This window comes from Cyprinus carpio, chromosome A12, assembly GCF_018340385.1.
Source record: "Cyprinus carpio isolate SPL01 chromosome A12, ASM1834038v1, whole genome shotgun sequence".
Taxonomy (NCBI): Eukaryota; Metazoa; Chordata; class Actinopteri; order Cypriniformes; family Cyprinidae; genus Cyprinus; species Cyprinus carpio.
Window position 1 is genome coordinate 3,635,115 of NC_056583.1, and position 12,845 is coordinate 3,647,959.

The 12,845-nt window shown below is 35.5% G+C and overlaps 1 protein-coding gene across 1 annotated transcript in view; it reads left to right on the forward strand.

Annotated features, from left to right (window-relative positions):
- Nucleotides 1-12,845, forward strand: part of LOC109064413 (sodium channel protein type 4 subunit alpha A-like) — a 45,534-nt gene that overhangs the window by 12,842 nt on the left and 19,847 nt on the right. The window contains exons 6-14 of the mRNA XM_042767176.1: nucleotides 785-876; nucleotides 1,183-1,437; nucleotides 1,560-1,623; nucleotides 1,804-1,942; nucleotides 2,016-2,216; nucleotides 2,411-2,569; nucleotides 4,199-4,319; nucleotides 4,951-5,193; nucleotides 12,520-12,692. Of these exons, the coding sequence (XP_042623110.1) occupies nucleotides 785-876; nucleotides 1,183-1,437; nucleotides 1,560-1,623; nucleotides 1,804-1,942; nucleotides 2,016-2,216; nucleotides 2,411-2,569; nucleotides 4,199-4,319; nucleotides 4,951-5,193; nucleotides 12,520-12,692 (1,447 nt within the window). The remainder of the gene's footprint in view (nucleotides 1-784; nucleotides 877-1,182; nucleotides 1,438-1,559; nucleotides 1,624-1,803; nucleotides 1,943-2,015; nucleotides 2,217-2,410; nucleotides 2,570-4,198; nucleotides 4,320-4,950; nucleotides 5,194-12,519; nucleotides 12,693-12,845) is intronic.

A 12,845-nucleotide genomic window follows, 5' to 3' on the forward strand; every position in this document is an offset into this window, starting at 1 on the left:
TTAAGATATTTAAGCCACTTTTACAAAAATGGCTTAGAAGAAAACATTACAGGTGTGCATCTTAAAAACAGAACAATGGCACTGACATATTTTAAGATATGTCAGAGCAAGATATTTTCAGATGAGACAGCTCAAACATGCATTTTAGTCTGGGACTAGTTTAAGCCTCGTCTGTGAAACCGGGGGTACATGTTTATGTGGTGTGGATTATATCGATGTTTTTGTCAGCTGTTTGGACAGTCATTCTGACGGCACCCATTCACTGCAGAGGATCCACTGGCGAGCAGGTGATGTAATGCTTAATTTCCCCAAATCTGTTCAGATGAAGGACAAACTCGTCCATATCTTAATCGCCTGAGGGAGAGTACATTTTGGGCAAATTTTCATTTTTGTGTGAACTATTCCTTTAAGAAGTTGTGGTTCTTGGATCTAATTTTTGTGATGTTCACACAAGTGATATCCTGCATGCTTAGTATCATTCAGACACCTTCTCAGTTACTGTCGGCTAATGCTGATCACTTTCCACTGCCATGAACTGGTAACCCAAAGAAATGACTAGAGGACTAACCGGAAATGTTATCATTATGAACCGGTACAACTTTCTTTTTACCATGGAACACAAAATCTGAGATGCTGAAGACTTTGCTTTGCTGCCATTTTATATGTTCAAGTTTCAAAATGGATGCAAAAGCACCATATAAGTATCATAAAAGTGGCCCATACAACGTTTTCTGTATTTTAGGCATATTATACATTAGCTGATTTGAGGTTTGATTGCTTCCAGGTACATCACAGAGTTTGTAGACCTTGGTAATGTGTCAGCACTGAGGACGTTTCGTGTGCTTCGAGCTCTCAAAACTATCACAGTTATTCCTGGTATGTAATAGATGTATGTAATGCTACAGTACTTTAAAAGGCACACAAAATATAAAACCACAGAACCACACAAAAGCAAATTTTTCAATTATGTTTTTTGTTTTCTTTTATACCTTTGTATGCAGATATTTATTTCTGGAATATAATGACACCTTTGCATTGTATTGTTTTTATTTTTCAGCATGAGTTTTATATATCTTACATACTATATACAACAACAACAAAAAATTGTTTCTCTGTTGCATATCTTCCATTATCCATTTTTTTCAAAAGATAGTTTCTAAAAGCTCTCACCTTTCTGCTCAGGTTTGAAAACCATCGTCGGGGCTTTGATTCAGTCTGTCAAGAAGATGGTAAATGTAATGATTTTGACTCTTTTTGCACTGGCTGTATTTGCCCTCATTGGCCTTCAGCTGTTCATGGGAAATTTACGTCACAAGTGCATCCGTTGGCCCATTGCCAACAGCACCATCTTTGATGACTACAACTCCACCATGGTCAATGACACCACCCTCAACATCACAGATACTTTCGATTTCAAAGCGTACATAGACAATGAAGGTGAAGTCAGGTCAAGGTTATTAAATATTTCCAATTTTTACTCAACTATGTCATCACATAGTTAAAACAACAGTACTAACAGTGGCTATATATTTTATTTTTATACTTGTTATGCTTTGCAGAAAACCAATACTTTCTGGAAGGAAGTTTAGATGCTTTAATATGTGGTAACAGCTCTGATGCAGGGTAAGTTTGTTTATGTTTCGTAATTAAAAATGCTTGGAATTGAATATAGGTTGTGTATAATATAAGGTACTTTCAGTTATTTCCAATAGCTAGGTAATTGAAATACACCATAAATGCAAAAAAGATTTATGTATGAAAAAATTAAGATTAATGAGATTTGTTCTCTCATGTAATAAAAAGGTGCCCAGAAGGTTACACGTGTATGAAGGCTGGACGAAACCCAAACTATGGCTACACCAGCTATGACAACTTTGGCTGGGCATTTCTCACCCTCTTCAGAGTCATGACTCAGGACTACTGGGAGAATCTCTTTCAGTTGGTCCGTTAACTAGTCATTTTTATGTCTGTTGGAATAAATTATGAAAATTAAATTCCATTTCCATCTTGTTTAGACCCTTCGTGCTGCTGGGAAGACCTACATGATCTTCTTTGTGGTGGTCATCTTCCTGGGCTCTTTCTACCTGATCAATCTGATCCTGGCCGTGGTTGCGATGGCATATGACGAGCAGAATGAAGCCACCTTGGCTGAAGCTCATCAGAAAGAAGAGGAGTTTCAAAGATTACTTGAGCAACTCAGGAACCAAGAGCAAGAGGTCAGGTGACTAGCATATGATTTCACTTTAAAATATGGTTATATTATTTAAAGAGTTTGAAGACTAGTGTTACCTCAGATTCACAATGTAATGCATATCACAACCCCAAAGCACTTATTATTCATTGATTTACATTGATACAAGTTACACCGGTATGTTGACATGTAGTTGTTTATTTAAATCACAAATTGCAGGCAGGCAGTAAAGCATCTTTGGCCAGCCAGACAGCACAAAGTCAAGGGTCCAACAGGACAGGTTCCCTGCAAAGTCTTGGCGGTGATGATGTAATAAAGGACTGTAATGGCCGAATAGTGCCACGCCTTGTTGTCAACAGAGCGTCCATTAACAAAGAGGTGATATAACTTTGACAACAGGAGTATTTTAACATATTATTAGTGTCAGAGGTGTGAAGTATTTGAGTAATAGTACTTCACTATTATACTTTAGTATTGTTTAGGGAATCTGTATTTTTATTCAGTTACATTCACAAGGTAAAAATAATACTTTTCTAAATTATATAAATTTTACAAAGACCTAAAAGTACAAAATACATATGGTATGTTGTGTGACTCAGTTATTAAAAATAAAAATTTTAATTTTATTTATCCTAATGTTACAGAATCTTAATACTTGGATAAACTATCCCTTTCAGACAATGGCCCCTATTTTAACGATCTAAATGCATGGTCTAAAGTGCACAGCGCAGGTGCACTCAGGGCATGTCCAAATCCACTTTTGCTAGTTTAACGATGGGAAACCGGTCGGCGCATGGTCTAAACAAGTTGTCCCTATTCTCTTAATGAGTAATGGGTGTTTTTTGGGAGTAACGTGCAATAAACCAATCAGAGTTTCATGTCCCATTCCCTTTAAAGCCAGTCGTGCTAGCGCCATGGCTGGTTCGCTGTTTACATGACGAAATGTAATTTTTCATTTTTAAAAATGTTTGTGTGCTGCTGCACGCATAAGTTCCTCAACATAGCAAAGTGCCAGCAATGCGCCTGAACACACTTCTTTTTTAGACCAGCACATCCATGGGCGTACAAATGTGTGCAAATGCATTTGCGATTTTAAACAATGCAGCGCAGGATGGGAAAATGAGGACTGCGTCGGGCTAAAACTAGCAAAAACACTTTCTCCGGGTATATGATAGGGCCCACTTTTAACTTTAACATTTTTATAATAAAAATCACTGCAGATGAATGACCTTTAGTCAAGAGTTAACACGGTTCATAATTAGTCTTGATTATTAGTCTAAATATCACTATATTCGAATGTTAAATCACTGTAAAATCATCTGCTGAAAATACTCAGGTAACTTTTTAAAAATTAAGTACAATGGTAACACTTTATTTTAGGGGCCGATTCTCACTATTAAATAATTACTAGCATATTGGCTGTTTATTAGTACTTGCAAAGCACATATCAATGGCTTATTCTGCATGACCATATCTTAGATCACTTAATCCTAACCAATACCTAAACTTAACAACCATACCATAAATTAGGAGTTTAGTGAGGCAAAAGTCATAGTTAGTAGTTAGTTAATAGTGAGAATTGGACCCTGAACTAAAGTGTGACCAGTACGATTAAATGTGGATACTTTTTTTAATTTCACTTTTTGGGGTAGGTATTTAGAGTTTCAATTGTGTACAATTTTTTTGACATACAGTAGTATCTGTACTTTAACATAAGTACAATTTCTCAGTACTTTTGACACCTCTGATTAGTGTATTAGTTATACACAACCACTCAAAAGTTTTAATGTGTGTTTCTCATTATCTAATGAGCTTTTGATGCATACATGCAGTACATGTACAGACTAGTAGTATTTGTTCAGATTAATTATGAGCTCATTGTTATAACTGAATAGTAAATAGAAGTCTCTTTTCTGGTTATTTAGTCACTGAAATCTTTACAAAGTTTAGCCTTTTGCCATGTTTTGTCATTATGATGACTTCTGTACTGTTTTATTTATCCTCCAGTTATCAGCTGAAGAGGACCACAAGTCCATGAGCTCCAAACACAGCATGCAGTACCTGGACGAGCCCAAACTCTCCAAGAGAACAGCTAGTGCTATCAGTGTGCTCACTGCAACTATGGAGGGTACTAGCTTGAAGAAGGTCCTTGAGGGATTATTAACTGCAAATTAAAAGGATGTTCATTTGGATACCTTATTAAGTAGCTTTGCCACTAATGAGCATGTCTAAAAAAAACTTGAGTTTTTCCATTTATTGTGCTTCTCCAGATGTTCTAGAATATCAGGACCAAAATTGTTTGGCATACAAAAGTAAACAAAAACATAAATGCCCAACAGTAAATGCATTTATAGCCATGACATGATCAAAGACATGCTGAATACCCACAAATATTTCTTGTGAAGTCCTAGTAGTGGGGATGTAAATGCACTGGGATTAGACAGACACTTTGTATGTCCCTGAAGTATTATTTAAAGTGCAGTTTCCTAGATTTTTGAGCCATGGTCTTACAGAACAGCCTGATGGTGTCTATTGTCTTGGAGATAGAGATTTATCCTAAGCAAAGGCCAGGCACATTGTGTGTGGAGAAAAACCTGTTAACTTTATCTGAGTGGTGCTAATCTGTGGGCTATTTCAGATCCATGGGTTGACTTTAGACAGGCAGAACTTGTTGCTGTCACTCTGCCGGTGTTCATTCACTGCTCACTGTAAATGAAAGCTGTTCAGATATTGTTTTCCATCTCTCTTTGTCTCCCTAGAGCTGGAAGATGCTCAGAGGCCTTGTCCCCCTGGCTGGTATAAGTTTGCTGATATTTTCTTTAAATGGGACTGCTGCACTCCCTGGATCATATTTAAGAAGTGGGTTCATTTTGTCGTGATGGACCCATTTGCGGATCTAGGTATCACCATCTGTATTGTGCTCAACACACTTTTCATGGCCATGGAGCACTACCCCATGAGTCCGGATTTCGAACATGTTCTCTCAGTAGGCAACTTGGTTAGTGTTTCATCAATATTATGGATTACTGTTACAGTAAATAACTGTAAAAAAAAAAAAAAAAATAGAATGTTTAAAATGCATGCATATAGCAAGTTGCATAGTTGCATATCAAGTTGTGTTTTGAAAAAATATGGCTGTGTCCAGGGCCGTCCTTAACTGACGCGGATCCTGCGTTGCACCCCCCTAACCTGGTTGTGTCATGTGAGCCATGCTGGTTAACTGAAAAAAAGAAAAAAACAACAACAGGGAGATCAGCACCAAACCAGCATAACTCAAAATAACAGAAGCACTGAGTAAACAGCAACTGTAATAAATTGGATAAGTGTATTTTGGTGACACTTTACAATAAGGTTCCATTTGTTAACATTAATATGAAAATATTTCTAAAGCATGTATTAATCCTAATTCATGTTAAAGGTGCTGTATGTAGGATTGACACCGAGTGGTTGAACTAAGTATTACAGTCCAAATATAAAATATTGGAGAGGGTTTTTTTTCACCCGGCCCCTCCTCCTCAGACTTGAGGCACAGGCAGGTTGACAGATTGATGACACCAACAGGAACGAGTGCACTTGACGATGAATGAAATGAAATATGCTGTGTTTTCTGCCAACTTGTAACCCGGGGTGCCGAAATACAATTGGGTAAACTGGCAGTGGGCAGGTTTCATAAACCAAAACAGAGACCAACATTCTGGCCCGGAATGCACATTTTCAAAGGAGAATAACTGTGACTGTAGCATTGTTTTTCAGATAAACAAGTATGTTAACTTAGTATGTTTCTTAAATATCTGCAAACATATTATGGTATTTTTATGCTTTAGTAGAGTCAAAAATTTACATACAGCACCTTTAATTTCTACATTCACTAATACACTAGAAAATCTAAAGTTTTTCTTTTTTTTCATTGACCTGAGCTAACATGAACTAACGTTAAATTAACTAATGTTAATAAAGGTATATCAACAGAAAGATATGTCAAATGAAAACTCTGTTGCTCATTGTTATTTCATGTTAGTTAATGCATTAAGTGTAACAAGTGGCCTTATTGCAAAGCATTACTGCCCCCCCCCCCCCCCCCCTTTCTGGGCTTGCATTAGAAAGTATATATCCTTGCACAGCTCTACATAAAAGGGTTCTTATTTTTTTAAGTCATTTAAGTGCATTAGGAAAAAGTAACTGTAACTTTAATAACAGCAAAGCATGATTAACAGGTTTTAATTGGCCTGCCATTAATTCAGGTTATTAGTAGCCTTAAACTAGGGTGGCCATATGCGCCGTTCATACAGGACACATCCTAGACAGGATTTTAATATTGCCTAAAACATGCAAAGCAGTTTGACCAATAACATGCAGGTATTGTACAGATGGTAGACAACCAAAATGGTTAATGCCGCCGCGCGTACCGCCGCCGCAGGGCCGCGGCGTTAACTGCAAATCAGACGCGTGTTAAAATCATTCGCGAAACTACCGACAGATGGCGCAAAGGGACGGGTTACGAACTGAATGTAATTGTAAAATGAAAGGAAGACGTTAAACAACAATAACATTATAATATACATTATAACATCCTTAAAAGCCATTAAAAATAGGATAGTCTTAGGCTACAGTCTACTCATCAAAAAAATAAAAAAAACCTCTACACAAAGGCTCTTATGCATGCTATTGTTTTTAAACAGTCATTTTATATATATATATATATATATATATATATATATATATATATATATATATATATATATATATATATATATATACGGATTAAAATGTTTTCATTTCGGTTCATTCTTGGTTTAAAAATAATAATAATAATAATAATCTTCAGGTTCCATTTGCAGAGCGAAATGAGAACGGTCCAGCATTTACAAATAATTCTTATTAACTCTGTTATTATTCTTGATTTTTTAAACTGCTAACCCTTTGCATTTTTGAATTATGCCTTTACTGTGTGACCAATAATTGTGAATTGTGACTTTGATCGCGCTGGTGCCTCACGCGCACATATTCATTGGAAACAGCAGTCGTTCACCGAGCCATGCGGCGCGAGCAGCGGGCCACTTTGGCATAATTTTGCTAATTATGATTTTTTTTTTTTTTTTTTGTCGATACTTAAACACGTGTGAAATCCAAAGCCTATTTGACCTAATGAATAAGAGTTTAGCTTCAAATGGGCAACATGTTTGGATTTGTCCCGAATGAGAGAGATAAGCCCAACATAATGTATCGCTTTATATTATTTTTAATTATTATTATTTTTGTTGTTGTTTATAAGCCTATATTATTATATAGCCTGCTGCAATTATATTTATCCATTAGAATTATATATTTGTAATTCTTGTTCTGTTCTGATAATTTTTTTAAATTTAAAGGATTTGTTGTAAAGTGAAGGGAATTTAAAATGTCCTGTTGGTACATTAGCCTATAGCATTATTAGGCCTGCCGTTATTATTTTTTGAATGTAATAAAATGCAACTCTCACAAATGTAATTTATTTTTTAGCGGGTTTTCGTGTATGTTTTTATCCAGCTTTATTTTTCCATTTCATCTAAAAATGACTTTGTGCATCACATTCACTTCGTGAACAAACAAATATAACTTCAGATCTGCCTCCTGCGTTGCTCAGCTGTGGACGATTTCAAAATGTTTGATATAAAGGTTGCTGTCACATTTTATACAGGAATTGTTCATTTAAAAAAAAAAAAAAATCTAATTATATTGTTAGTTTGTTGCTAACATGCACTCAAGTCTTCGGATACTATACAAGATACAAGTTCATTTAGGATAGCATGCACTGTGACATTTTCCGTTTCAACTTATAAACTCCTTGAGATTTTAAAGTCAGTTTAATAGTATTGAAATTCAAGTTGAATCTCGAAAAAATTTTTTTTAATTAAATTATTTCTATGAATTAATAAGTTAGCATGACTTTTGCATCATAGCATTTTTTACGAGCTGTATTCGTTTTCTGAAACCAAGCACCCCTTTTTTTTTTTTTTTTAATCTATGAATCGCTCGCATATCTCCTACAACCTACAAATAAGGGCTAATAGAGGTTCTTTTCTTTTATTATTTATTTATAATGTTTATTCTTGAAGAAAATAAGCATTTATTCTTTAATAAAATAAGGGATCCAAATATTTGTAATGTACAATAATATAGGCCTATATCTGCCTGCAGTTAAAACGTTATATTTGTTTTGATTCGTCCATTTATGTTACAATTAGCCTATTCTAAAAATAAAAATAAATAATGTCATAAAGAAATGCCATCGGTCTGAATAAATTTTACCATTATAGAGTTGGGGTAGTAATTTAGGAGGTTAAAATACAGTTAAAATTACAAATGGCATGGGATTTTAAAGCATGACAACTGAAGGTCTATGAAACATTTGATGCATTTTTTTAAACAATGGCACTTAAAGTTTTCAACTAAAATATTACTATTTCAACCATATAGCCTGTGAATAAATAAATAAAATGCATACTTTTCAGTGAAAGAACACTGAGAGTGTAGGTTGCTTCTGGTGTTTGGATTTGTACTTCAATATAATGAGCTCCAAGTTTAAGGATAGCCTACACTAGTTGTATATATTTTTTTTTTACTCTCTATTTAACAGCATTAACTTACAATGAAAACGTCTTCCTTCAGGCAGACTTAATGTTTTCCTGCCTTGCTAAATGTTGGGTGAGTGAGCGGGAGTCCCGGAGCAGCTTACGGAGGATTCCGCCTGGTCTTAAAGCCTTCCGCAAACGCCTACGTTCACAAATAACAATGATTTTGGCAAAAATAATGATTAATTATCAATTGATAATTTGTTATTATTTTGGTCTAGTGAAAATAATAATATGGGCCGCGGGAAAATAATGAATAAAAAGAGAAGGGCTGCTGTGAGTGCAGGCATGTTTCAACCCAGTAACATGACAACACACAGTTCCTCACAGCTAAAAAACAGACCGAGTTCAGTTCAGCTGGAGGGGGCTGGGGTAGTTCTGTATAACTTGTGGGGGTCGAGATAAAGGTGTGAATTTCTTAGGCCTATGGCCTAAAAAAAATCTCCGATCTCCGATTTCACAAAAAAATCCGATTTACAATTTAAATCGATTTTTTTTTGCCTCCCTACTTAAAATCAATATTCAAATGACAAAGAAATTGTTCAAAACAAGTTTTAATATAAAAATATATTATTTTTTAATACTAGCCCATCATGCCATCCACTCGGCGTTAAGAGCTGTTCAGATTAAAACTGGCAACTCTGCAGTGAGTCAGTGTCATGGACGGAGGACAGAGCAAGTGTAGGCCTAAATCAGTTTTTTCTAGTCTATATTTTCATCTCGTTATGCCGCTGGTTTAGGTTATGTATTTATTTTTATTTCTTATATCAATTATTTGTAAATATAGCAGACACTGTCTAACCGTGTCTACACCGGACGGCCTTGTTCATACAGGGCGAAACATCTCTCTCACTCGGCAGTACAGTAGGCCTATGTGAGCGGAGTGGAGCAGCAACAATTTCCCTCTAATCACTAAGCTCCTGCGTTCATTGATACCAGAAACACTGCTCCGCCTTCACTCCGTGGCTAAAGTTGAAATGTTATGTTCATAATAGCCTTATAAAAATAAAATAAAAATAAATAAATAAATAAAATTACAGGAGAGTTTCAAAGGGGATTAGGCTATTGTGTGCAAACTTTTTGTCCTACCAAACGCCAAACTAATAAAATTGTGCAAACTTTTTTGTGTTGTTGATGTTTTATGGTGTTCAAATTTTGTTTTTGATGAAAATAACAGTTTACATTTTCGTCAGTTATTTTATCTACAGATCGATGCATTTTTGTTACAGATTTCTGCTCATTCAAAATCAGATACAGATGAAGTAGCCTACTGTAAGATTACATTTGTTTGAATGCATTATTGCGACAGCGATTACGTGTGAATGTGCTGTATCTGTTTAAATTATGCTTTAATCCGAAAATAATCAGTAAAATAAAGACAAACTCCTTGAGAACTAGCCTGTAACATCCCGCTCGACTATTGCCGTCATTATAGTCTTCTGATCGGAGAGATTGTGTATCAAGATATAGCTAAATATGTTTATCATGTGAATTCTTGCTAAATATGCAGTTATATTACGGGCTGTTGGCATGAATTGTATTCGTGATGGAGCGGTGCTGGAGCGAGTGAATACCACGACGCTCCTGACTTTTTAAAAATTCCGCTCCTCTTCAGTCAGAATCACTCCGCTCCGCTCATACTCTGCTCGGCAGAGTGTCTCAAACGCGCGGGGGAGGGTTGAGCACAATCATTCTCAAAACATAAAATATTTATTTTATTTCAATTTTCGTTTTTGTGTTTCAGAGGAAAAATCAGTGTTAGGGCATCTCTCCATTACAGACCGTTCTGAAGGAAGAATTTATGCAAACGCGTATAAAATTCTTTAAAAACTTTAACAGAGATGTCTAGATGGTATTTAATAGGTCTGCTTCTCACGTAAGATTTTTCTAGTTACTAGTCGTTCATTTGTCATTATTTCAACTAATCGCAAGTTTATATTAAATTTACAACTATAATCCATCCTTAATATATTCCACGCTCAAGAACATGCATTAAGTTTGTCACAAAGCACAGGCAGAAGTAGCCTAATAATTATGAAAAAGTAGACATTTTAATTATTTATTAATAAACAAATGTTTTCTTGTCGGCTGCAAGATGAAATTCACAGTGCTGACTCTCTCCACATGGACGCGCCTTTAAACAGAAATACAACCTTCACAGATTACATAATGCTTTCGTTTTGAATTGATTCGTTTACAAAGACATTTCAAGCTTTCTGTAGATATATTTCTCATGTATGTGAGACGCCACAATTTTCAGTTATTTCATTATTAGGAAAAAAAATTACGTGATCGAGAGGGCGCCTCCCTGTCATGCATTACTAATTTTTGCACAAACACTTGAATATAAATAATAATTCACATTTTGCATATGCATTACAAAGTAAATAATTTTTTACATGCAATTATCCAAAATAAAACCAAACAAGATTTGTAATGAATATAAAATATGTAGACAAATAAGAATAAATGCTGCGTGCACTCAGCATCATGCAGACCAAATCTTGCACTGGTATTTTACGGAATATTAGCCTATACAAACCTGCATTTAAATGCGGCTGCAATTTATTTATTTATTTTATTTATTTATTTTTACTTTACTTAAATTATATGAAAGCAAGCAAAGAAGACTCCATTTAAAATCACTGAAGTTGTCAATTAATGAAGCTCTTTTTTTTTTTTTTTTTTTTTTTTTTTTTTGTGTGGTCTTTGTTGATAAGTGAGGATGTTTTATTAATCCATCCATTCTTTAGAGTTGCAATGATTTAGTTAAATCGTGCAGGTTTAATTTATTTGTTTCTTGTTTTAATAAGGCCTAAATAATGGGAGCGTAATTATACAGTGCTTTACGTTTTACTAAAATAAAGAAAATAATTTATAAAACACGCAAGCCTAGCTCACAATAGGCTATCACTTTTAATGCTCCGAGGCAAAGGTAAACCACATTTTCTTTTTAATAACACACATAATTCATATTATATAAATAATACTGCACACTATTTAAAATGTGTCTAATCTAAAATATGGTGTAGAGAAAATATAAGCACAGGCTCATAGGCTTGACATTTATCCTGCTTGAATTCGTTCTAAGAAAACGCACATATCTGCATAAAGACTAAACTTTCATCTGTGAATATTAAATATTTTTTCTTTCATTTTCCCCGACTGCAATAAGATATAACACTTCGGTGAGGCAAAGCTGACGTCTATTTGCGAAAATGTGCTTTGATGCGCTTGTTTGAAAACCTGTGATTAAAGCGCTACTCAGCGGTCAAAAGCTGCAAATGCACTTTGCAGACGCCGCGGCGGCGGTACGAGCGGCGGTAGAAACGACGTTTTGGATGTCTACCTACTGTACATAATCGACAAATCGTGGGGCTGCGTGTGAGAAGGTGAGCTCTACGGGGAACGATCAAAGCGATGCAAATATGCGCACATGTTTGTTTGTTCGTTTGACTTGAAGCGTCACTCTTCACTGATCAAAGAAGACACCAGTAGGTGCAAAAGTGATTCGAAAGCATAAGGAGCCGTCTGCTCTGCTCTCTGTAGCTCTCATGAATCTCACACAATGATTGGCCTGCACAGTGCAAACAGCCAAAAACTAGATTTTTTAGGCTATATTAAATCCTGGCCAGGACGTGTCCCGTATGAATGGTGCATATGGCCACCCTACCTTAAACTGACTATCTCACATCACATTAAATCTTATTCTTCAAGTATTTACAGGAATCTTCACAGCTGAAATGGTGTTTAAGCTCATAGCTATGGACCCCTATTACTACTTCCAGGTGGGCTGGAACATTTTCGACAGCATCATTGTAACACTCAGCCTGGTAGAGTTGGGACTGGCCAATGTTCAGGGATTGTCTGTTCTCAGGTCCTTCCGTTTGGTAAGTCTGAATCTCAACCCCACAGTCTCTTTTATTGGTTTATGGTTTATGTGATTTATATTCTCTGTAAAATGCATTAATTTAAGAAATACCTTACCCTAGTATGAAAATGATATGTGGTTTAATTTTGTATGCTGTTGTGTCTCTCATGGT